A 27,316-nucleotide genomic window follows, 5' to 3' on the forward strand; every position below is an offset into this window, starting at 1 on the left:
CCGGATGTCCTCTTCTTGCCGGATAGGAGGAAGACTTTGGAGCCTCTTCTGGACCGGATTATGGATCGCCAACCCCCGCTTGGGTTGGATGAAGATGTTGGAGCCAGGACGGATCGGTGAACCTGGTATGGTGAAGACAAGGTAGGAAGATCTTCAGGGGCTTAGTGTTAGGTTTCTTTAAGGGGGTTTGGGTTAGATTAGGGGTATGTGGGTGGTGGGTTGTAATGTTGAGGGGGGGGTATTGTATGTTTTTTTTTACAGGCAAAAGAGCTGAAATTCTTGGGGCATGCCCCGCAAAGGGCCCTGTTCAGGGCTGGTAAGGTAAAAGAGCTTGTAACTTTTTTAATTTAGAATAGGGTAGGGAATTTTTTACTTTGGGGGGCTTTGTTATTTTATTAGGGGGCTTAGAGTAGGTGTAATTAGTTTAAAATTGTTGTAATATTTTTCTTATGTTTGTAAATATTTTTTTATTTTCTGTAACTTAGTTCTTTTTTATTTTTTGTACTTTAGATAGTTTATTTAATTGTATTTATTTGTAGGAATTGTGTTTAATTAATTTATTGATAGTGTAGTGTTAGGTTAATTGTAGGTAATTGTAGGTAGTTTATTTAATTATTTTATTGATAGGGTAGTGTTAGTTTTAATTATAACTTAGGTTAGGATTTATTTTACAGGTAAATTTGTTATTATTTTAACTAGGTAACTATTAAATAGTTCTTAACTATTTAATAGCTATTGTACCTGGTTAAAATAATTACAAAGTTGCCTGTAAAATAAATATTAATCCTAAAATAGCTATAATATAATTATAATTTATATTGTAGCTATATTAGGATTTATTTTACAGGTAAGTATTTAGCTTTAAATAGGAATAATTTATTTAATAAGAGTTAATTAATTTCGTTAGATGTAAATTATATTTAAGTTAGGGGGGTGTTAGTGTTAGGGTTAGACTTAGCTTTAGGGGTTAATACATTTATTAGAATAGCGGTGAGCTCCGGTCGTCAGATTAGGGGTTAATAATTGAAGTTAGGTGTCGGCGATGTTAGGGAGGGCAGATTAGGGGTTAATACTATTTATGATAGGGTTAGTGAGGCGGGTTAGGGGTTAATAACTTTATTATAGTAGCGCTCAGGTCCGCTCGGCAGATTAGGGGTTAATAAGTGTAGGCAGGTGTCGGCGACGTTGAGGGGGGCAGATTAGGGGTTAATAAATATAATATAGGGGTTGGCGATGTTAGGGGTAGCAGATTAGGGGTACATAGGGATAACGTAGGTGGCGGCGATTTGCGGTCGGAAGATTAGGGGTTAATTATTTTAAGTAGCTTGCGGCGACGTTGTGGGGGGCAAGTTAGGGGTTAAGAAATATAATATAGGGGTCGGCGGGGTTAGGGGCAGCAGATTAGGGGTACATAAGTATAACGTAGGTGGCGGTCGGCAGATTAGGGGTTAAAAATTTAAATAGAGTGGCGGCGATGTGGGGGGACCTCGGTTTAGGGGTACATAGGTAGTTTATGGGTGTTAGTGTACTTTAGGGTACAGTAGTTAAGAGCTTTATAAACCGGCGTTAGCCAGAAAGCTCTTAACTCCTGCTATTTTCAGGCGGCTGGAATTTTGTCGTTAGAGCTCTAACGCTCACTTCAGAAACGACTCTAAATACCAGCGTTAGAAAGATCCCATTGAAAAGATAGGCTACGCAAATGGCGTAGGGGGATCTGCGGTATGGAAAAGTCGCGGCTGAAAAGTGAGCGTTAGACCCTTTAATCACTGACTCCAAATACCAGCGGGCGGCCAAAACCAGCGTTAGGAGCCTCTAACGCTGGTTTTGACGGCTACCGCCGAACTCCAAATCTAGGCCATAGTTTGGATAGAAATTCTAATATAAGTATCACTGGCCAGCAGAATGGAGAAGCTTTACCTGCCAAACACCTCTTGTCTAAGCTTTTAACAGCAACGCCTAAGGTCAGCATACAAAGAAGCGCGAATGCCGGCATTGAAGCAGTGATGTCACAATTACAGCGATGTTGCCGAGGGTGAAATTCTAGCTACATCTAAAACTACCACTGGTACTATCAAGCTTATTGTCAAGCTTACGCTCTACCTGAACCTGGATCCTATATGCTCTCATAACGCTCACCATCTGAAAGCAGCTCCAATCCTCCAACCAGCTGATAAGATGGAAGCCCTAATCAAGAACGCATTGGTAGCGCTTGAACTCCGTATGGACGCTCATTTTAACAACCTGCACCAACTCCTGTCGCTAGATTCAGAAGATCTATCCGCTAACCCACAGGAGAATCTAAGTGACTCTCCCCTCATCGCAGCTGGTGTACCGGAGGAAGAGGAAGACCCACAGCATCTCTGCCTTCACATCGTGACAGATGGGATCCATGGAGGCCTATTTGTACTACGTGAGCGGCCTACACTCCTCCCTTGCTCAGAGAGACGCATCAATGCCATAGCCATTTCTGTTGCCGCTTGTTCGGCTCCTGCTCCGAAGCGGCCGGTCGGGGTGGGATTTGACGAAGCTGCGTTTCTGTTCAGCTTGACAAATACGACTCACATCTCTACCTCTTGTGGGGCTGATGATTTGGGAATACTCCGGAGCCACAAGTGCCAGTCAGGATCTTTACCGCATGAGCCATCAGCCACATCCCACTCTTTTCGTTGGCACCTGGGAATATCTTTCCTCCTTCTAGACCATCTGCCCCTTGCTAAGCCCTATAATACCAGGGAAGGTATTGGTTAAATGATTGGTTTCTGCCTCTGAAGCCTATATTTCAATGTATGGCAACCTGCATTAAACTCAATATGCCTAAGGTTATGGTTATTGCATGTATTTAATGTTGCTCTAAATACTGAGAGACGGTTTATTTCCTTCTATCCTATATATTTAAGACATTACTGACTGCCGTTACATCCTATTGTTAAGTAGCAGAACTCTCAATTGCACAACCTACTTATGTTTACGATAATCTTGAGCACAGTATTATATTCACCTGTTTTGTCTGCTTTTATGGTTTATTTTATCTTGAACTTCAATATACCCTATATATAGTTTATAAGGGGTCAGGTTTCTAAGTTCACCTATCCACAGACATAACTTTAAATGCACGTTTCAGACTGTCCCTTACAATTGTAGTTTATTACTGATACCCCATCTTATTGTTTTTTTTTGGTGTATATTATGTGTTCCCAATCAGAATTCCTGACATCTTAGTGTTTAGACAGGTTGATTACTGTTTCTCAGTTTTCTTTTCAAAGTTATAGCTATTGGGCCTGAGTTTTTATGCAGCTATTACTATTGTATATAAATATTTCTGTACCTAGAAGCTGGCGCCTGGGTAAGATTGTATCCATCTCCTGCTTATGTGCATATTATTGGCACCAAATGCCCATGTGCCCACAAATCTGATAAGGTATACCAAGCCTATCTTAAATTTTTAATCTTCCCCGTATCGCCCCCCTAAACTTACATTCCACTTCAATAATACTTCTCTAGGTGCTAGCACTTCCTATCGTAGTAGAGATATGTGTAGTTATTGGGTTCAGCTCCTTACTAACTTCATACCACATTAGGCTATGCTTGCTCTTATTTTGGTCAAATGTTATAACCCCATATCACTGGAGCTTTTTTAGACGTGACTTATTTAAATGTTTATATATGTCAGCCTCTATATTGGATGGTACATAAAGTTTATATGTCTTCGGTGTAGGTGAATCTGATGAGCCAGATGATACTCAGCTCTGTTTAGGTATATTTCTTTTTTTTTACAAAGCAGAACACAGGAGATAGTACTTCTTAGAACAACCCTAGTTAGATGTTTCAACATGTTACTACGTAACTCAGAGAAGTGCAGCCTTAATCTCTCAGACTCCTAGAGGTATAACCTCGACAATCTTTACTGTCACCTGCTAGCTATAAGATTATAGTATAACACCTCCGTCATCTATGAAGTAATGTCATGAGCCACAGATTAAGGGTCATAATTAAGACATTACTGACTGCCGTTACATCCTATTGTTAAGTAGCAGAACCTTAACATCCTATTGTTAAGTAGCAGAACCTTAACTACTTATCCGTATTGATGAAATCTCTTTCCCATCAGAATTTGCTGACGATCCCATCTGTAGGGAATATGCTCCCAGTTAAAACTTAGCCATATCTGGATAGATTAACTAGAGAGCTCAGGCTGTATTCTTCTAGACACTTAGACATTCGACCTCTTACTACTCCTGACACGGATCAAACACATGAAGCATGTTTGTATGCTAACTAGATGTATTCTGTACTTTATGTTTTTATATCTGTATAGGTGTCGGTTTCGCTATACTGCCTAATTTTGAGTTGAAGGGGATAAATTTAAAAGGGTATCTTTCATCTATGTTTTATTTGGCCGGTGATATGAGTTAATGATATGAGGTGGAATAATTGCTACATGTTGGACACTGTGATTATTCCTTATTTTGCTTGCTCCTCCCATGCTTTACGCTGTTTCTCTTTAAAGCCTTAGTTTAAGTTATAAAGGCGTAACACCACATGTAGACCGCTACCTTGCAATAGATATATAGACCTGGTTATGCTACAGAAACTCGCTCCCTTCCCAACATATGAGAATTATAACTTCCAATACCAAATGTCATGGGCCCCGGTGTATATATGCAGTTCAAAAGGTCTGACATCTTGTTAACCACGCTATTATGTTTTGTGAGGTATACCCCATCTATTTGTATTATGGATCTTTCACAGATACCAAGTCACCAATTACCGCCAAGCTTATAGCTCATATTTAACTTCCATATCGGAGTTTCGCAACATACTTGATCCTTGGAACCCCTCACTATATATGCCACTACAGGTAGTTTGAGAAAGATATCTTTACAAGCAGTTTGTTTATGTGTCCTAACCACTTGGAATAGCTCACAGTGCCTTATGTTTCGGCTCTTCTATCTCATTAAGCCGAATAGTTATCCCCATGTACTTCCCCAGTAGTCACCTAAACAGCACGTTACTCCTTATAGAGCCCATACCTGTAACTATATAATATGCCCTCTAATAGTCCCATCCACATTATTAATTTGGAATTCTAGATAGCTCCGCCCCTCATCCCCCCTTATTTCAATAAGAGCGGCTCTAGCCCGCTGAACTCCTCCCCCTTTTTGACCAACTTGGTCTAAGAGCGACCAAGCAAATACTATCCCACACTTGCCCCAATTCTATTAGAATAAATAATTATATAAATTCTCTCCACGGTAAGGCGTGGGCCACATCTCTTATATATAAAATATAAAACGGAGGTTCCATTATTTTGTGTACAAACATTTTTTCCTTTACTGACATCCCTGTTTTGCATGGTTAGCTATAGCAATCACATATGCCTCCTATCCGTTGCAAATATCTTCCTTTTTATAAGGGAGTTATGAATACGGGACATAGATGTATATTCCATGATTATTGTACTCGTCTTCCTCCAAAGACGCACAGAATTTACTCCAAGAGCTGTTACTTCTTTGGTTCATGGCTATGTTTATGTAATAAGGATGTATCTTTCAGAATTATGCTATCTATGTTATCGGATGAATATGTTATGTAACTTTTCTTACAACCTCAATAAAAAATATTTAAAAAAAAAAAAGTCTGATTATTCTGAGTCTTATAATGTTTCAAAGATTGACATTTCACCAAAGATAGACAGATATCTCCTGTGATAGACATTTCTATAGTCTGTGTTTCTCTTTAAAAAAAACTTTGTAGTGGAAAACTTAATTTGAATATATAAACACTCCATATTAATACCTTTTAGTTGTAACACGCACGGAACGGACTGTACACCTCTCAAGTGCCTAGTTTCGATGCAGATAAGAGTCGGTCACTTACCGTACTCAAGATGTGGCACAGGTGTCTTTACAGTTGCCATCCGTCGTTTCCTGGTTGGCCCACGTGATGTCTCCAAGCCAATCCAGTGGTTGTAGTGTGGAATGTAGTTCCATGGTGATCCGATATTCTTATTCTGCGCAGAGATTTCGAAAAGCGGATCCAAGGAAAAGAATCCCTTTTTAAATCCAAGTAATCCTTTGGTGTCTTTACTGGTTAAACAAAGATATTAGCTGTCCTGCTATCATCAACGCGTTTCGCCGTATTCAACTGCTTTTTCAAGATGATTTTTAGCAGTAACAAGTGTCCTTATAAAGCTGTCTCAAATACAGTGATTGGTTGCACATTTGCTCAATATCCAGTTTCCTTAAGGAGGAATTGTTTAAGGTGGATTAGTCATGTACTGTTTATTGGCAGACCCACACTCTCAGCTGAATAGAAAAGTTGCAACTACATATATGATCATATATTGGTAAATGTTCTATTTTTTTATATATCCTTATGTTTAAAAACACATAATATTATAATAAAAAGATAAGAATGGCCTAAAGCAGGAATATAAAAATATAATAACTCTAAAAATTAGCATAATTTCTTAAATATAAGCAAGAACGGCTATGATGCTTATTAAAATAATAAAGAACCTTATTTAAGTGGACAGTGTGAAGGAGGATTGTAGCCTCCAATTAAGAACAAGTTTGCTTATATTGTAACAATAGTTGACTTTGGCTTATATTAACAGTTCATAAATTAGACATTTTAAATAATGTTAAATTGATAACAATGCTGTATATAGTAAAGTCTCTAAATAGAACAGGGTCTACAGCATAAACGGGGATAAAAAAATCAAATCTAGAATAAAAGGATTTATATCCAGTTCTGAATTTAACCCTTGTGGGTACAGTGTCTCCATCTCGTAAATCAATTCTGCTTCTTTTCTTAAAAGTATTTTGTCAAAATTGCCCCTCTCAAAGGTTTTTTGATTTTACAGATATCGCAATACTTGAGATCTTTTATATTATTGTCATGAACTGTATTGAAATGCTCTCATAGCCTAGAATCTTGATCTCCTTTTTTGAATAAATTTAGATGTTCTCTTATTCTAGTTCTCAATGTACGTGAAGTCTCTCCTAAGTACTGTTTTTTACAGGTACATTGAATAAGGTATACAACTCCCTTATCCCCACATCTAATGGTATTTTTAATCTTTTATTCTTTCCCTGTATTGGTGTCAGTGTAACGCTTAAGTTTAGTGCAGTGTTGGCATGCCTTGCAACTATAGCAGGGATAGTAACCACACAATTTGTTTCCAAAAAGGTCTTTATCTTTCAATATTTGTGTTTTCTTTCTAAAATCACTGGGTGCAAGAATATTTTTCATGTTTTTTGCCTCCTCCTGGTGGCTAGGTTCTGTATTTCCCACAAGTAATGAATGAAGCCGTGGACTCTCCTCGTAACGATGGAAATGAAATTATCAGGTAAGCATAATTTGTTTTTTTATGTATTTACAGCTATAGTGTTTTATGTAGTTACAACTAGAGTGTTTTTATGTATTTACAACTAGAGTGTTTTTATGTATTTACAATTAGAGTGTTTTTATGTATTTACAACTAGAGTGTTTTTATGTATTTTTGTTTCTCATTTTGTGATCACAAAAACTTGAGTTAAGCTTTTTGCGATAGTCGGGTTGTGCTGGTATTACAAGTAAAAAACAAACTTATTTTGCTCTAGCGGTAACTTAGCTAGCACAAAAATCTGAACTTACAATATCGCGTGCGCATTCATGTAATGCCCCATAGAAGTCAATGGAGAAAAAAATTCTCTCGCGCGCAAACACCGACTAGTTCTCATTAGTGCAAACCCGATATGAAAATATGAATATTTCTCCAACATAGGTGTGTCCGGTCCACGGCGTCATCCTTACTTGTGGGATATTCTCTTCCCCAACAGGAAATGGCAAAGAGCCCAGCAAAGCTGGTCACATGATCCCTCCTAGGCTCCGCCTTCCCCAGTCATTCTCTTTGCCGTTGTACAGGCAACATCTCCACGGAGATGGCTTAGAGTTTTTTGGTGTTTAAATGTAGTTTTTATTCTTCAATCAAGAGTTTGTTATTTTAAAATAGTGCTGGTATGTACTATTTACTCTGAAACAGGAAAGAGATGAAGATTTCTGTTTGTAAGAGGAAAATGATTTTAGCAACAGTTACTAAAATCGATGGCTGTTTCCACACAGGACTGTTGAGAGGAATTAACTTCAGTTGGGGGAAACAGTGAGCAGACTTTTGCTGCTTGAGGTATGACACATTTCTAACAAGACTCGGTAATGCTGGAAGCTGTCATTTTCCCTATGGGAACCGGTAAGCCATTTTCTTTGTTTAAGTAAAAGAATAAAGGGCTTCATTAGGGCTTAAAAAACTGGTAGACATTTTTCTGGGCTAAAACGATTACTTTACTAAGTATATTTGGCAGATTATTACTTTTAATAGTTGTTAAATCTTGGGGATTGTTTTAATAAAAACGGCAGGCACTGTATTGGACACCTTTTTCACTGGGGGCCTTTTCTAGTCATAGACAGAGCCTCATTTTCGCGCCTCTAATGCGCAGTTGTTTTTGGAAAGCATGGCATGCAGATGCATGTGTGAGGAGCTAAGAACCACTGAAAAAGCTTATAGAAGGCATCATTTGGTATCGTATTCCCCTCTGGGCTTGGTTGGGTCTCAGCAAAGCAGATACCTGGGACTGTATAGGGGTTAAATGTAAAAACGGCTCCGGTTCCGTTATTTTAAGGGTTAAAGCTTTCAAATTTGGTGTGCAATACTTTTAAGGCTTTAAGTTACTGTGGTGAAATTTTGGTGAAATTTGAACAATTCCTTCATACTTTTTCACATATTCAGTAATAAAGTGTGTTCAGTTTAAAATTTAAAGGGACAGTAACGGTTTTATTGTAAAACGTTTTTTGTGCTTTGTTAACAAGTTTAAGCCTGTTTAACATGTCTGAACCATCAGATAACGATGTTCTATATGTATGAAAGCCAATGTGTCTCCCCATTTAAATATATGTGATATATTTGTGTCATAATGTCCAAACAAAGTAGGGATAATAATGCCATAGATATGATATTGCCCAAGATGATTCCTCTAATGAGGGGAGTAAGCATGGTACTGCATCATCCCCTTCTGTGTCTACACCAGTTTTGCCCACACAAGAGGCCCCTAGTACATCTAGTGCGCCAATACTTATTACCATACAACAATTAATGGCTGTAATGGATAATTCTATTGCATGCATTTTTTTCCAAAATGCCTACTTATCAGAAAGCGTGATTGCTCTGTTTTAAACACTGAGGAGCAAGAGGACGCTGATGATATCTTTTCTGACATACCCTCACACCTATCTGAAGGGGCCAGGAGGGAGGTTTTGTCTGAGGGAGAAATTTCAGATTCAGGGAAAATTTCTCAACAAGCAGAACCTGATATTGTAACTTTTAAATTTAAATTTCAACATCTCCACGCACTACTTAAGGAGGTATTATCTACTCTGGATGATTGTGACAATTTGGTCATTCCAGAGAAATTAGGTAAGATGGACAAGTTCCTAGAGGTTCCGGTGCCCCCCGATGTTTTTCCTATACCCAAGCGGGTGGCGGACATAGTAAATAAGGAGTGGGAAAGGCCCGGCATACCCTTTGTCCTCCCCCTATATTTAAGAAATTAGTTTCCTATAGTCGACCCCAGAAAGGACTTATAGCATACAGTCCCCAAGGTCGAGGGGGCGGTTTCTACTCTAAACAAACGCACTTCTATTCCTATAGAAGATAGTTGTGCTTTCAAGATCCTATGGATTAAAGGTTAGAGGGTTTGCTTAAAAAGATGTTTGTTCAGCAAGGTTACCTTCTACAACCAATTTCATGCATTGTTCCTGTCACTACAGCTGCGTGTTTCTGGTTCGAAGAACTAGAAAAGTCGCTTAATAAAGAATCTTCGTACGAGGAGGTTTTGGACAGAGTTCAAGCTCTTAAATTGGCTAACTCTTTTTTATTTTAGATGCCGCTTTGCAATTAGCTAGATTAGCGGCGAATAATTCAGGGTTTGCTATCGTGGCGCGCAGAGCGCTTTTGCTTAACATCCCTTTCAAGGGTAAAACACTGTTTGGCCCTGACTTGAAAGAGATTATTTCAGACATCACTGGGGGAAAGGGCCACGCCCTCCCACAGGATAGGTCTTTTAAGGCTAAAAATAGGCCAAATTTTCGTCCCTTTCGCAGAAACGGACCAGCCTCAAATTCTACACCCTCTAAGCAAGAGGGTAATACTTCTCAAACCAAGCCAGCCTGGAGGCCGATGCAAGGCTGGAACAAGGGTAAGCAGGCCAAGTCACCTGCCACTGCTACCAAAACAGCATGAAGTGTTGGCCCCCGATCTGGGAAGGATCTGGTGGGGGGCAGACTTTCTCTCTTTGCTCAGGTTGGGGCAAGAGATGTTCAGGATCCTTGGGCGCTAGAAATAGTTTCTCAAGGTTATCTCCTGGAATTCAGGGAACTACTCCCAAGGGGAAGGTTCCACGGGTCTCAATTATCTTCGAACAGGCATTCTTACACTGTGTAGAAGACCTGTTAAGCATGGGAGTGATTCATCCTGTTCCATTAGGAGAACAAGGGATGGGTTTTTACTCCAACCTGTTCATAATTCCCAAATAAGAGGGAACATTCAGACCTATTTTAGATCTCAAGATTCTAAACAAGTTTCTAAGGGTTTCATCATTCAAAATGGAAACCATTCGAACGATCCTTTCTACCATCCAGGAAGGTCAATTCATGACCACGGTGGACTTAAAGGATGCGTACCTACGTATTCCTATCCACAAGGAACATTTTCGGTTCCTAAGGTTCGCCTTTCTGGACAAGCATTACCTGTGGCACTTCCATTCGGATTAGCCACTGCTCCAAGGATTTTCACAAGGGTACTAGGGTCCCTTCTAGCGGTGCTAAGACCAAGGGGCATTGCAGTAGTACCTTCCTTGGACGACATCCTGATTCAGGTGTCGTCTCTGTCAAAAGCAAGGGCTCATACGGACATTGTCCTAGCCTTTCTCAGATCTCACAGGTGGAAAGTGAACATAGAAAAAAGTTCTCTGTCCCCGTCAACAAGAGTTCCCTTCTTGGGAACAATAATAGTTTCCTTAGAAATGAAGGTTTTTCTGACAGAGGCCAGAAAATCAAAACTTCTAAGCTCTTGTCAGGTACTTCATTCTGTTCTTATTCCTTCCATAGCGCATGGAAGTAATAGGGTTGATGGTTGCGGCAATGGACATAGTTCCTTTTGCACGAATTCATCTAAGACCATTGCACCTGGGCATGCTCAGACAGTGGAATGGGGATTATACAGTCTTGTCTCCGACGATACAAGTAGATCAAATAACCAGAGATTCACTCCGTTGGTGGCTGACCCTGGACAACCTGTCACAGGGAATGAGCTTCCGCAGACCAGAATAGGTCATTGTCACGACCGACGCCAGTCTGGTGGGCTGGGGCGCGGTCTGGGAACCCCTGAAAACTCAGGGTCTATGGTTTCGGGAAGACTCTCTTCTCCCGATAAACATAATGGAACTGAGAGCGATATTCAATGCTCTCAAGGCTTGGCCTAGACTAGCAAAGGCCAAATTCATAAGGTTTCAATCAGTCATCATGACGACTGTTACATATATCAACCATCAGGGGGTAACAAGGAGTTCCCTGGCGATGGAGGAGCATCCGGGGGAGTGGGAACTCCATCTGGAAATCTTTGCCCAAATAACTCAATTATGGGGCATTCCAGACTTGGTTCTGATGGCCTCTCGTCAGAACTTCATGGTCCCTTGTTACGGGTCCAAATCCAGGGATCCCAAGGCGACTCTATTGGATACAATAGTAGCACCTTGGATCTTCAACCTAGCTTATGTATTCCCACCGTTTCCTCTCATTCCCAGGCTGGTAGCCAGGATCAATCTGGAGAGGGCTTCAGTGACCTTGATAGTTCCTGTGTGGCCACGCAGGACTTGGTATGCAGACCTGGTGAATGTGTCATCGGCTCCACCATGGAAGCTACCTTTGAGACAGGACCTTCTTGTTCAAGGTCCATTTGAACATCCGAATCTGGTTTTCCTCCAACTGACTGCTTGGAGTTTGAACGCTTGATTTTATCAAAGCGTGGGTTTTCAGATTCTGTAGTAGATACTCTTATTCAGGCTAGAAAGCCTGTAACTAGAAAAATTTACCATAATATATGGAAAAAATATATCTGTTGGTGTGAATCTAAAGGATTCCCATGGAACAAGATAAAAATTCCTAAGATTCTTTCCTTTCTACAAGAAGGTTTGGAGAAAGGATTTTCTGCGAGTTCTCTGAAGGGACAGATCTCTGCTTTATCTGTTTTACTTCACAAAAGGCTGGCAGCTGTGCCAGACGTTTAAGCGTTTGTTCAGGCTCTGGTTAGAATCAAGCCTGTTTACAGACCTTTGACTCTTCCCTGGAGTCTTAATCTAGTTCTTTCAGTTCTTCAAGGGGTTCTGTTTGAACCCTTACATTCCATAGATATTAAGTTATTATCTTGGAAAGTTTTGTTTTAGGTTGCAATTTCTTCTGCTAGAAGAGTTTCAGAGTTATCTGCTCTGCAGTGTTCTCCGCCCTATCTGGTCCATGCAGATAAGGTGGTTTTTACGTACTGAGCCTGGTTTTCTTCCGAAGGTTGTTTCCAACAAAAATATTAACCAGGAGATAGTTGTACCTTCTTTGTGTCCGAATCCAGTTTCATAGAAGGAACGTTTGTTACACAATTTGGACGTTGTCCGTGCTCTAAAATTCTATTTAGATGCTACAAAGGATTTTAGACAAACATCTTCCTTGTTTGTTGTTTATTCTGGTAAAAGGAGAGGTCAAAAAGCAACTTCTACCTCTCTATCTTTTTGGCTTAAAAGCATCATCAGATTGGCTTATGGGACTGCCGGACGGCAGCCTCCTGAAAGAATCACAGCTCATTCCACTAGGGCCGTGGCTTCCACATGGGCCTTTAAGAATGAGGCTTCTGTTGATCAGATATGTAAGGCAGCGACTTGGTCTTCACTGCACACTTTTACCAAATTTTACAAATTTGATACTTTTGCTTCTTCTGAGGCTATTTTTGGGAGAAAGGTTTTGCAAACCGTGGTGCCTTCCATCTAGGTGACCTGATTTGCTCCCTCCCATCATCCGTGTCCTAAAGCTTTGGTATTGGTTCCCACAAGTAAGGATGACGCCGTGGACCGGACACACCTATGTTGGAGAAAACAGAATTTATGTTTACCTGATAAATTACTTTCTCCAACGGTGTGTCCGGTCCACGGCCCGCCCTGGTTTTTTAATCAGGTCTGATGATTTATTTTCTTTAACTACAGTCACCACAGTATCATATGATTTCTCCTATGCAAATATTCCTCCTTTACGTCGGTCGAATGACTGGGGAAGGCGGAGCCTAGGAGGGATCATGTGACCAGCTTTGCTGGGCTCTTTGCCATTTCCTGTTGGGGAAGAGAATATCCCACAAGTAAGGATGACGCCGTGGACCGGACACACCGTTGGAGAAAGTAATTTATCAGGTAAACATAAATTCTGTTTTCATATTCCAATGTTCTTTAACATGTTTGTTTGTAATATGCACATACCTGATCACATACTGTAATTTGAGCAAACATGATCGCATACTGTAATATGCACATACGCATTAAAATATAAAAAACATTAATCTATATGTATATTTTTTTATATATGTGTATATATGTCTGTAAATACATACAACTTTTTCTTTTCGGAAAACAGTTAACCACAGCTCTGAAATCGCGGTAAGGATTGAAGAACAATCGCAATTTCACTCAACTTGTGATACCAGCACAATTAAAATGGGTTGTGAAAACACGATTGCGCCTCACTTGTAATCTAGCCCATTGTGTTTTCACGTATTTACAGGTGTAGCATTTTCTTCTTAAACGGGGAGAGTCCACAGCTGCATTCATTACTTTTGGGAAATACTGAACCTGGCCACCAGGAGGAGGCAAAGACACCCCAGCCAAAAGCTTAAATACTTCCCCCTCATCCCCCACTCATTCTTTGCCTTTCGTCACAGGAGGTTGGCAGAGAAGTGTCAGAAGATTCAAGATAGTCCCTTATGGAGGGTAGTACTCTTTGAAATGGGACTGGAGTTTTAAGTAGCCCTGTCAGCCTCTCAGTGAGAGCATGAATGAAAGTTAGAGTCCGGAGATGCAGGGAGAGTCTTTCTGCAAAACCATCCCGACTCATATTAACAGCTCCATAGGCAATCAGCGTTGACGAGTTTCGCTGCCTGCTTTCTTCACTCAAGTCCATGTCAGAAGCAATGCTACTATTTTCACACTTGAAGGGCCGTGTTCCTGTTCCATGGCGTAGATCCTGGTAAGATCGTTTAATTTTCCTTTTCAATGTGGGAATGTAATGTAATGAAGAAGACAGGGTCTCAGTGGGACTCCTTTATCTTTATGGAATCAAGGGTTAATATCTCCTGAGGGGGGTTATTGAACAGGGTAGACTTTAATCATGTTTGTTATGTGATTCTGTCTGCTAATGTGTAGTGATGCTTGGGCTCGTGGCTATTTCGGAACATAACAGCCTTTTTCAGGCTGCGCGGTTCTTGTGGACTGGCGCGCTTTTCTTTGGCCTGCACGGTGCACCTCGTGCCCGGGAGTGGTCACGTGTTAGTTCTCCATTTCCGTATTCCTGACCGTGTGGCGATGGAGAGAGTCTGTTTTCGCTACTTGTCTGGGTCATAGGAGGTGGTGAGTGCCCCAGTCATTGGGGGTGTAAAGTGGCGTTAAATTTTTTATCCATAATTTCTATCATCAAGATATGGAGGATTCTGATTTTGTGGAGACGGATGTCTCTGATTCAGATTCTACTTCTTGTGAAGAATATGAAATGGCCCGGGTGATCCAAGCCCATCAGTTATGTCCCGAATGCCGTTTTACAGTGCTCTTTTCTCCCGATTTGGAGAATTTAGAGGTTACTGCATGGTTCCGTATGGCCATATCTATGGCGATGGCGCACTTACATCTTCCGGGAAGATCTTGTCTGTGTTCTGTTAACCAGGGCCCGTCAGGCATGGGATCGTCTGTATCAAATCAGTCCTCTGGAGAAGTGGTTTCCCCTGAGGCTTCAGGGGTTCAGCCCTCGGGCCAGGGTCGTCAGCTGTCCCGGCGGAGGTGAGTCTTGCCTTTCGATTTAGACTGGCGCGCCTTCGTGTCCTGCTGAGGCATGTGTTAGCAGTGCTGGAGGATCCCAGTTCTAACGTGTCGATGGATTTTCAGTTTTCTGTTCCAGACGGCAAGCAGGGTTAGACGAATGGGGGAATGAAGATCAGTCTCCTTGTTGTCTCCTTTTTTCTTTTTCTTTTTTTGTGTATCTCATCCCAGCTCTGAGCTTTGGAAGAATTGGGTCTCTGACCGGCTGTTCCCGATAGTGTGTCCATTCTTCTTGGACGTTCACCTGCGGGTGCTGCCTTCTTTTATTTTGATCCGTAGACAACTGATTTCCACAGCACCAAAAAATGATAGGAAAATTGTTAAATAAACTTAGCCTTTATTGTTCCATTCCAGCACTTGGCACACAGCAGCAAAAAAAGCGACGTTTCGGGCTGTTAACCCTTACTCATGCTTATCATGATAAGCATGAGTAAGGGTTAACAGCCCGAAACGTCGCTTTTTTTTGCTGCTGTGTGCCAAGTGCTGGAATGGAACAATAAAGGCTAAGTTTATTTAACAATTTTCCTATAATTTTTTGGTGCTGTGGAAATCAGTTGTCTACATATTATAGAGAGGTGTGTGCAGTGGCCCTCTACCACGAGCATCAGGTGTGTGCTGTCTGTCACTTGGGAACTGTTTGACATATTTTATTTTGATCCGGGTAGGATGTATTTTATTTCCTTTGTGAGCTCATGACTTTTGTAGTTTTTCCTTTTAAAAGCATTTTCTTCTTTGGAATTTAATACTAGCGATTTTGTGGCCATGATGCACTTCCGCGGAGGTTAAACTTAAAAAAAAGAGTTAAGACATTGTTTAGGCCTTGGAGCTTACATGTCTACCATTTGTTATTTAGTCTTGCCCTGCTAGGGCTTCGACTTTTCTGTGGCCTTGGACAGTTCTGTCGCACCCTATATATCAGGCTGGTCTGGTTGGGTACTAGTTTCGCTAATCCTTGAGGTCTTTTTCAGACACGGGGTTCCCTTGACAACTGGCTGGTCCTGTTTGGGTACTGAGTTTGCTTACTTCTTGTTAAGAGGTTGTTTTCTTGTTCTACAGGTTATAGGCGGCCTTTCGATCCTCAATGTCAGGCTGGTTCTAGTTTGTTCATCGGGGTGGGGTGTCAGAGGGGATTGTGCTCAGTCCTAGGTGTCCTGTCCTTGCATAGCTAGCAGGGTTCACCGAGCTTTGGATCCTGCTATGTCATTACTTTGAAGGCTCTTGAGGTCCTTTGGGTCAGGAGCTAGAGTTTCTTCCCTCCAAGAAGGGAAGGGGGTTCAGATGACTCCATGGAGATCCTCCGTACCTGGTTTTGGAGGTGATTTCTTTTATCCTCTATTGGTACCTCCTTTGGATTATTCTCATTGATTTCTATCCTTTGCGTCAGTGCCTCTTCATTATGGTCGAGGTTGATTGTGTATCTCTTCTCCTTTTCCTTGGGGTAGGTCTTCTTGTCATCTGTTTAAGGAAACTCGGTCTTTAGGGCCCTTTTTCCTTACGGTTTTCTCTTCTGATCCCATAATTTTAGGAATCTGGGGATTGTTATGTTTCTTTTACCTGTGTTTGGTTGCCCTGTTTAGGCGGTTCAGTTTTAATCCGTCACCTGCCAGGAGTTTAGGATGCTCGTTCGTTCATCAATTCCTTGAGCTGTAGGGGCCCCGGAGGTTGATTTATGGATCGTTAGAGACTATCATATTTTCTCAAACTCGATCCTTTCTAGGGTTTAAGTTCTGTTCTCTTTGAGTTCTACCTTAGTCTTCGGACTTGGTGGGTGTTGACCCTAGAGGCCCATTGGGGCTGAGGGTTCAGTGTCTGGGCCGGCTGTAGTGGTCGGATGGTTCCTATTAATAGTTTTTTGCCTTTTAAAGTCCGTCTGCAGCTATTCGCACCTTTGCTTGTGGGCTAGTGAGCTGTTATGTTTTCGGTTTTTCTTCCTTTGGGGAGGTTCTAGTATACCGCAGTTATCCACCTGGTTCCCCGGAGGTCCTTTTCTTCCTCTGTTCAGTGCAGTTAACTTCCCTGCCTTGTGTGCAGGATGTCATGTGAAGGTTGGCTTTTCATGTGGCATGCCATTCTTGTAGTCTTGGTCGAGGGTCTCTCTTTGTGAAGGGAGCTGTGGCTAGGTTCTTGGAACCAGAGCTAGTCTTTTGGGGGTCAGGGCCTCCTCCTATTGCCCTACCTGAAGAACTCGGGGCTGGAGGTCATTGCTGATCTCTGGGCCTGGTGGTTTTGGGGAATTTTGTTCTCCTTGTCCTTTTGGACATTGCCAGTCGATTCGGTGCTGTTTCCGTTTGCTCAGTGTAGGGGTCAGGGTTCTGACTGCTCTGTTGAGCATTGACTGTGTATCATGAGAAGATCATGTGGGCTCCTTCTTTAGGTTGGGAGGCTTTGCGGTGCGAATCTTTCCTCAGCAGGTAGTTGGTCCTTTATTCTTGGTCAGGGTGCTGTCCTCCCCTTCCCTGTCTTCTAGGGGGGGAGTTGATCTGCACTGCTTTCAGAGTTCTTCTCCTCCGGGAATGTTCCGGTGCACGTTTACTGGTTACTTGGTTATCTAGTTTTGGAGGCTTGACGTTCTGTTAGGCCGCCTATCAGATGGAAGCCTGTGGCTTTCACCCAGAGCGTAAAAACAGATATTACTATGCTTTTTTCTGGTCTGCTCCCGGGGGCTTTTTTGCCCTACGGTTGTTCAGTTCTGAGTGCTGGATAGTGCTCTGTGGTGTGGTATGGTAGTGGGGTTCTACCTTTGTCCTTCTAGCACTTCGGTTCTGGTTTGGGCGTTCAATTGGTTCCTTGGGATCCATGCTGGAGAAGGTCTGGAATTTTCCTTTCTTCACTCTGCTCTGTCGGTAGGGTTTTCTCTACGCGGCTTTGCCCTATTGCAGCCTTGTTATCCGCTCTTTTGAGTTACGCTTGGGGTTTTTCTTTGTTTGTCCTAGGTTTTTGTTGCTGGAGGTCCTTTCTGACGTCCTTATCTAATTCCTCCTTCTTTTTCTGGGAGAATGTGGATGTCCCCCTTACCTCCGGTCAGGGGGAGAGTTTGATTTGCGGGCTTCGAGTCTGCGGGACTTTGTCTCCTCAGAGGATTTTTTGCTCGGTTGAGTCTTGTGATTCTGAGTGGTCTCTAGCTAGGGCCGTTATGGTTCTAACTGAAGGGCAGTTACTTGGTCCTTTTCCATCTTTTGTCCCTTCTGCTTCTGGTGAACCAGTTTTGGGTTATGGCAGGCGGTGGTGCCCTCAGAATGGGCCGCCTTTTGTACCCGCCTGTTTTGCCTTCAGTGTCCTCTATAGCTTGGGTATTGTTTTCCCAAAAGTAATGAATGCAGCTGTGAACTCTCCCTGTTTAAGAAGAAAAACTTAAATTATGCTTACCATATAATTTTCTTTTCTTCTGACGGGGAGAGTCCACAGCTCCCCGCACATTTTTTTTTTTTTTTCCTATGGGGCAGCCTTATATTCTTTTTATTTGTTCTTCTGGCACCTTTTTCACCCTGATATTTCTACTACTGTTCCTTGTTCCCTCAGCAGAATGACTGGGGGATGAGGGAAGTGGGGGAGGTGTTTAAGCCTTTGGCTGGGGTGTCTTTGCCTCCTCCTGGTGGCCAGGTTCAGTATTTCCCAAAAGTAATGAATGCAGCTGTGGACTCTCCCCATCAGAAGAAAAGAAAATTATCTGGTGAGCATAATTTTAAGTTTTTCACGTATTTACAGGTGTTAGATTCTATGAGGAAGTAAGTAAAAATATAGATAAAGGGGAATCAGTTGATGTGATATACTTAGATTTTGCAAAGGAGTTTGATACAGTGCCACATGAGAGATTAATGCACAAAATTAAGGGACTGGGAATAGCTGAAAATGTTAGCTCATGGATAAATAACTGGATAAAAGATAGGGAGCAACGAGTAGTAGTAAATGGATCATACTCAGATTGGACTAAGGTAATCAGTGGAGTACCCCAGGGATCAGCGCTGGGCCCTATTCTTTTTAATATTTTTATAAATGACTTGGAGCAAGGATTAAATAGCGACATCTCTATTTTTGCAGATGATACTAAGTTAAGTAAGGTCATTAGGTCACAGTAAGATGAACTTTCGTTAGAAAGGGACCTGCAAAAATTAGAAGTATGGGCAGGTAAATGGAAAATGAGATTTAATACGGGAAAATGCAAGGTTCTACATTTTGAAAGTAAAAATAAGCAGGCAACGTATTATTTAAATGGGACAAGCCAAACAGAGGAGGAAAGGGATTTGGGGGTAGTAATAGATAACAAGCTAAATATGGATGCACAATGCAGGGCAGTGGCTTCAAAGGCTAATAAGATACTAGCATGTATTAAAAGAGGCATTGGCCCCTAGTTATCAATGTCTGTTGGACCTGATCCGACAGTGCGGGTCAGGTCCGACAGATATCGCTGAATACGGCGAGCAATACGCTCGCCGTATTCAGCATTGCACCAGCAGCTCACAAGAGCTGCTGGTGCAACGCCGCCCCCTGCAGACTCGCGGCCAATGGGCCGCCAGCAGGGGGTGTCAATCAACCCGATCGTACTCGATCGGGTTGATTTCCAGCGATGTGTGTGCGCCTGCTGAGAGCAGGCGGACAGGTTATGGAGCAGCGGTCTTTGTGAACGCTGCTTCATACCTGGTGTTTCTGGCGAGCCTGCATTTTCACGTATCTATAGGTGTAACATTTTCACGTATTAACAGGTGTAGCATTTTCATGTATTTACAGGTGTAGCATTTTAACGTATCTACAGGTGTAGCATTTTCACGTATCTATAGGTGTAACATTTTCACGTATTAACAGGTGTAGCATTTTAACGTATTTACAGGTGTAGCATTTTCACGTATTTACAGGTGTAGCATTTTCACGTATCTTTAGGTGTAACATTTTCACGTATTTACAGGTGTAGCATTTTCACGTATTTACAGGTGTAGCATTTTCACGTATCTATAGGTGTAACATTTTCATGTATTTACAGGTGTAGCATTTTCACGTATCTACAGGTGTAGAATTTTCACGTATCTATAGGTGTAACATTTTCACGTATTAACAGGTGTAACATTTTCACGTATTAACAGGTGTAGCATTTTAACGTATTTACAGGTGTAGCATTTTCACGTATTTACAGGTGTAGCATTTTCACGTATTAACAGGTTTAGCATTTTCATATATTTACAGGTGTAACATTTTCACGTATTTACAGGTGTAGCTTTTTCATGTATTTACAGGTGTAGCATTTTCACGTATTTACAGGTGTAGCATTTTCACGTATTTACAGGTGTAGCATTTTCACGTATTTACAGGGGTAGCATTTTCATATATTTACAGGTGTAGCATTTTCACGTATTTACAGGTGTAGCATTTTCACGTATTTACAGGTGTAGCTTTTCCACGTATTTACAGGCGAAGTATTTTTTTGTATTTACAGGTGTAGTATTCTCACATATTTACAAGCGTTTAACACATTTACAACTATTGCATTTTCACGTATGTTTTACAGGTATAGTGTTGGGGACAATCTTTGCTGGAGGGTCCCTGATGGCTGGAAATGAGCTCTCAGCAGGTGACCTTATGTCCTTCCTGGTGGCTTCGCAGACAGTTCAGCGGTTAGTATAAAGATGAGGTGACATTTGTTGACAGTAAAGGGACATTACTGTAATTTCTCATCTGTTTTGCTTTTATGCCGTTAGGTCATTTTTTAAATATTTATATCATATCAATCAGCAATTAAGTTCTGCATTGCAAAATACGTATATACAAAATAATCTGTTTAAAAAGCATCTAAAATGGTCAGCCTATACATTATTATTTACAAACCCTATTGAGTTTATCTTATCTCCCTTATTGTGATCAGTTAGTGCTAGATGTAAATAAGTTTGTCCACTGCTCTAAGTAATCACTTTATAGTTTGTAGCTGGTTTAGGTATTTTGCAAAATACTTTAGGCTACATAATTTCCCCTTTCTTCTCTATGGAGCAGTTTTTATCAAAAAGGATTCCAGTTCTCTGTAGGAGATCTTCTTTAATATCTAGCTATCAGCATGGAGGTCTTGGGTTCCTTCCCAGGGATCAGATATATAATGCAGCTTCAGTAATATCTAGATATCAGCATGGAGATTTCGGGTTCCTTCCCAGGGATCAGATATATAATGCAGTTTCAGTAATATCTAGATATCAGCATTGAGGTCTTGGGTTCCTTACCAGGGATCAGATATATAATGCAGCTTCAGTAATATCTAGATATCAGCATGGAGATTTCGGGTTCCTTTTCAGGGATCAGATATATAATGCAGTTTCAGTAATATCTAGATATCAGCATGGAGGTCTTGGGTTCCTTCCCAAGGATTAGATATATAATGCAGCTTCAGTAATGTCTAGATATCAGCATGGAGGTCTTGGGTTACCCTCTAGGGATCAGATATATAATGCAGTTTCAGTAATGTCTAGATATCAGCACAGAGTTCTTGGGTTCCTTCCCAGGGATCAGATATATAATGCAGTTTCAGTAATATCTAGATATCAGCTTGGAGGTCTTTGGTTCCTTCCCAGGGATCAAATATATAATACAGTTTCAGTAATGTCTAGATATCAGCATGGAGGTCTTGGGTTCCTTCCTAGGGATCAGATATATAATGCAGTTTCAGTAATATCTCGATATCAGCTTGGAGGTCTTGGGTTACCCTCTAGGGATCAGATATATAATGCCGTTAAAGTAATGTCTAGATATCAGCTTGGAGGTCCTGGGTTACCCTCTAGGGATCAGATATATAATGCAGTTTCAGTAATGTCTAGATATCAGCACGGAGGTCTTGGGTTCTTTCCTAGGGATGAGATATATAATGCAGTTTCAGTAATATCTAGATATCAGCACATAGGTCTTGGGTTCCTTCCTAGGGATCAGATATATAATGCAGTTTCAGTAATGTCTAGATATCAGCACAGAGGTCTTGGGTTCCTTCCTAGGGATCAGATATATAATGCAGTTTCAGTAATTTCTAGATATCAGCACAGAGGTCTTGGGTTCCTTCCTAGGGATCAGATATATAATGCCGTTACAGTAATGTCTAGATATCAACACAGAGGTCTTGGGTTCTTTCCTAGGGATCAGATATATAATGCAGTTTCAGTAATATCTAGATATCAGCACAGAGGTCTTGGGTTCCTTCCTAGGGATAAGATATATAATGCTGTTACAGTAATATCTAGATATCAGCATGGAGGTCTTAGGTTACCCTCTACGGATCAGATATATAATGCAGTTTCAGTAATGTCTAGATATCAGCTTGGAGGTCTTGGGTTACCCTCTAGGGATCAGATATATAATGCAGTTTCAGTAATGTCTAGATATCAGTATGGAGGTCTTGGGTTACCCTCTAGGGATCAGATATATAATGCAGTTTCAGTAATGTCTAGATATCAGCATGGAGGTCTTGGGTTACCCTCTAGGGATCAGATATATAATGCAGTTTCAGTAATGTCTAGATATCAGCATGGAGGTCTTGGGTTACCATCTAGGGATCAGATATATAATGCAGTTTCAGTAATGTCTAGATATCAGCATGTAGGTCTTGGGTTACCCTCTAGGGATCAGAACTGTTGTTTCTTTCACAATATTGGTTTGTTCTACACCTACCCTGCATTATACATTTCTTGTTACATTGTTCCCCTTTCTTATGCAGGTCCATGGCAAACATGTCCGTCTTGTTTGGTCAGGTGAGTGAAGTAAATCTCTCTTCAGACTCCTCACATCTTGTCATAATGAGTCAAGAGGGGCTTTATTGCAGTGCTAGGACGCTCAGACCCCTGACTGAACAGAAGAGACTACCCCCCCAACCTTATTGTGCTTCTGTTGTCTCCTAGTGGGGAGGATGAGCCCTTCTTTTTCACAATCATACTGTACTCCAAGGCACTTTTCTTCCTCTAAATCTGCCTCTGTTACCTACTAAATACAATCCCCAAATTGCCCTTTGTGGTGCTCAGTGGTCCCTCTGTTCCCTGCAGGTAGTCCGTGGCCTGAGTGCTGGGGGCCGCGTCTTTGAATTTATGAGCCAGGAGCCTGAGATCCCTCTGACCGGAGGGAAGAAGCTTTCTGCTCTGAAGGGAGAGGTGCACTTCAGAGACATCTCCTTCAGGTGAGCACCGGCGTCAGCCTATTGCATATGCACTCACATATATTATATATATATATATATATATATATATATATATATATATATATATATATATATATCGGTATATATACACACATACATATATACACACACATATATATATATATATATATATATATATATATATATATATATATACCGGTATATATACACACATACATATATACACACATATATATATATATATATATACACACACATATATATATATATATATATATATATATATATATATATATACACACATATATATATATATATATATACACACATATATATATATATATATATATATATACACACATATATATATATATATATATATATACACACATATATACACATACACACACACACAAACACACATATATACATATATATATACACACACATACATATATACACACACATATATATATATATTTCTTTCATGAAATTAGCAAGAGTCCATGAGCTAGTGACGTATGGGATATACATTCCTACCAGGAGGGGCAAAGTTTCCCAAACCTCAAAATGCCTATAAATACACCCCTCACCACACCCACAAATCAGTTTTACAAACTTTGCCTCCCGTGGAGGTGGTGAAGTAAGTTTGTGCTAGATTCTACGTTGATATGCGCTCCGCAGCAGGCTGGAGCCCGGTTTTCCTCTCAGTGTGCAGTGAATGTCAGAGGGATGTGAAGAGAGTATTGCCTATTTGAATTCAATGGTCTCCTTCTACGGGATCTATTTCATAGGTTCTCTGTTATCGGTCGTAGAGATTCATCTCTTACCTCCCTTTTCAGATCGACGATATACTCTTATATACCATTACCTCTACTGATTCTCGTTTCAGTACTGGTTTGGCTTTCTACTACATGTAGATGAGTGTCCTGGGGTAAGTAAGTCTTATTTTTTGTGACACTCTAAGCTATGGTTGGGCACTTTTATATAAAGTTCTAAATATATGTGTTTAAACATTTATTTGCCTTGATTCAGGATGATCAATATTCCTTATTTCAGACAGTCAGTTTCATTATTTGGGATAATGCATATGAATAAATCATTTTTTCTTACCTTAAAAATTGACTTTTTTCCCTGTGGGCTGTTAGGCTCGCGGGGGCTGAAAATGCTTCATTTTATTGCGTCATTCTTGGCGCGGACTTTTTTGGCGCAAAAAAAAAATTCTTGTCATTTCCGGCGTCATGCTTGTCGCCGGAAGTTGTTCGTGTTTGCGTAATTTTTTTGACGTTTTGCGCCAAAAAATGTCGGTGTCACCGGATGTGGCGTCATTCTTGGCGCCAAAAGCATTTAGGCGCCAATAATGTGGGCGTCTTTTTTGGCGCTAAAAAATGTGGGCGTCATTTTTGTCTCCACCTTTTTTTTTTCACATTATTTAAGTCTCATTTTTCATTTGCTTCTGGTTGCTAGAGGCTTGTTCATTGGCATTTTTTCCCATTCCTGAAACTGTCTTTTAAGGAATTTGATAGATTTTGCTTTATATGTTGTTTTTTCTCTTACATATTGCAAGATGTCTCAGATTGACCCTGGATCAGAAGCTACTTCTGGAAAAATGCTGCCTGATGCTGGTTCCACCAAAGTTAAGTGTATTTGCTGTAAACTTGTGGTAACTGTTCCTCCGGCTGTAGTTTGTGATGAATGTCATGATAAACTTGCTAATGCAGATAGTATTTCCATTAGTAATATTCCATTACCTGTTGCTGTTCCATCAACATCTAATACTCAGGATGTTCCTGTTAATATAAGAGATTTTGTTTCTAAATCTATTAGGAAGGCTATGTCTGTTATTCCTCCTTCCAGTAAACGTAAAAGGTCTTTTAAAACTTCACATTTTTCAGATGAATTTTTAAATGAACATCATCATTCTGATTTGTCTGTTTCTGATGATGATTTTTCTGGTTTAGGGGATTCTGTCTCAGATATTGACACTGATAAATCTTCATATTTATTTAAAATGGAATTTATTCGTTCTTTACTTAAAGAAGTTTTAATCGCATTAGAGATGGAGGAATCTAGTCCTCTTGATACTAAATCTACTAAGTGTTTAAATTCGTTTTTTAAACCTCCTTTAGTTATTCCGGAAGTTTTTCCTGTCCCCGATGCTATTTCTGAAGTAATTTCTAGGGAATGGAATAATCTGGGTAATTCTTTTACTCCTTCTAAAAGGTTTAAGAAATTGTATCCTGTGCCATCTGACAGATTAGAGTTTTGGGACAAAATCCCTAAAGTTGATGGGGATATCTCTACTCTTGCTAAACGTACTACTATTCCTACGGCAGATAGTACTTCCTTTAAGGATCCTTTAGATAGGAAGATTGAATCCTTTCTAAGGAAAGCTTATTTATGTTCAGGTAATCTTCTTAGGCCTGCTATTTCTTTGGCTGATGTTGCGGCAGCTTCCACTTTTTGGTTGGAGGCTTTGGCACAACAAGTGTCAGATCATAATTCTCATAGCATTGTTAAACTTCTTCAACATGCTAATAACTTTATTTGTGATGCCATCTTTGATATCATTAGAGTTGATGTCAGGTATATGTCTTTAGCTATTTTAGCTAGAAGAGCTTTATGGCTTAAAACTTGGAATGCAGATATGTCTAAGTCAACTTTGCTTTCCCTTTCTTTCCAAGGTAATAAATTGTTTGGTTCCCAGTTGGATTCTATTATTTCAACTGTTACTGGGGGGAAAGGGACTTTTTTACCTCAGGATAAAAAATCTAAAGGTAAATATAGGGCTGCTAATCGTTTTCGTTCCTTTCGTCAGAATAAGGAACAAAAGCCTGATCCTTCCCCTAAGGGAACGGTTTCTGTTTGGAAACCATCTCCAGTCTGGAATAAATCCAAGCCTTTCAGAAAGCCAAAGCCAGCTCCCAAGTCCACATGAAGGTGCGGCCCTCATTCCAGCACAGCTGGTAGGGGGCAGATTACGTTTTTTCAAAGAAATTTGGATCAATTCGATTCACAGTCTTTGGATTCAGAACATTGTTTCACAAGGGTACAGAATAGGTTTCAAGGTAAGGCCTCCTGCAAGAAGATTTTTTCTTTCTCGCATTCCAATAAACCCAGTGAAGGCTCAAGCATTTCTGAAATGTGTTTCAGATCTAGAGTTGGCTGGAGTAATTGTGCCAGTTCCAGTTCTGGAACAGGGTCTGGGGTTTTACTCAAATCTTTTCATTGTACCAAAGAAGGAGAATTCCTTCAGACCAGTTCTGGATTTAAAAATATTGAATCGTTACGTAAGGATACCAACATTCAAAATGGTAACTATAAGGACTATTCTGCCTTTTGTTCAGCAAGGGCATTATATGTCCACAATAGATTTACAAGATGCATATCTGCATATTCCGATTCATCCAGATCACTTTCAGTTTCTGAGATTCTCTTTTCTAGACAAGCACTACCAGTTTGTGGCTCTGCCGTTCGGCCTAGCAACAGCTCCAAGGATTTTTTCAAAGGTTCTCGGTGCCCTTCTATCTGTAATCAGAGAACAGGGTATTGTGGTATTTCCTTATTTGGACGATATCTTGGTACTTGCTCAGTCTTAACATTTAGCAGAATTTCATACGAATCGACTTGTGTCGTTTCTTCAAGAACATGGTTGGAGGATCAATTTACCAAAGAGTTCATTGATTCCTCAGACAAGGGTAACCTTTTTAGGTTTCCAAATAGATTCAGTGTCCATGACTTTGTCTCTGACGGACAAGAGACGTCTGAAATTGGTTTCAGCTTGTCGAAACCTTCAGTCTCAATCATTCCCTTCGGTAGCCTTATGCATGGAAATTCTAGGTCTTATGACTGCTGCATCGGACGCGATCCCCTTTGCTCGTTTTCACATGCGACCTCTTCAGCTTTGTATGCTGAACCAGTGGTGCAGGGATTATACGAAGATATCACAGTTAATATTTTTAAATCCGATTGTACGACACTCTCTGACATGGTGGACAGATCACCATCGTTTAGTTCAAGGGGCTTCTTTTGTTCTTCCAACCTGGACTGTGAT

At 40.6% G+C, this 27,316-nt stretch overlaps 1 protein-coding gene across 1 annotated transcript in view; it reads left to right on the forward strand.

Annotated features, from left to right (window-relative positions):
• LOC128644686 (mitochondrial potassium channel ATP-binding subunit) overlaps window positions 1-27,316 on the forward strand; it is a gene marked incomplete at both ends in the record, with an annotated part of 82,658 nt that overhangs the window by 41,191 nt on the left and 14,151 nt on the right. The window contains 3 exon segments of the mRNA XM_053697199.1: window positions 20,650-20,755; window positions 22,828-22,861; window positions 23,150-23,280. Of these exon segments, the coding sequence (XP_053553174.1) occupies window positions 20,650-20,755; window positions 22,828-22,861; window positions 23,150-23,280 (271 nt within the window).

The sequence above is a fragment of the Bombina bombina genome, unplaced genomic scaffold (assembly GCF_027579735.1).
Source record: "Bombina bombina isolate aBomBom1 unplaced genomic scaffold, aBomBom1.pri scaffold_1084, whole genome shotgun sequence".
NCBI classification, from domain to species: Eukaryota; Metazoa; Chordata; class Amphibia; order Anura; family Bombinatoridae; genus Bombina; species Bombina bombina.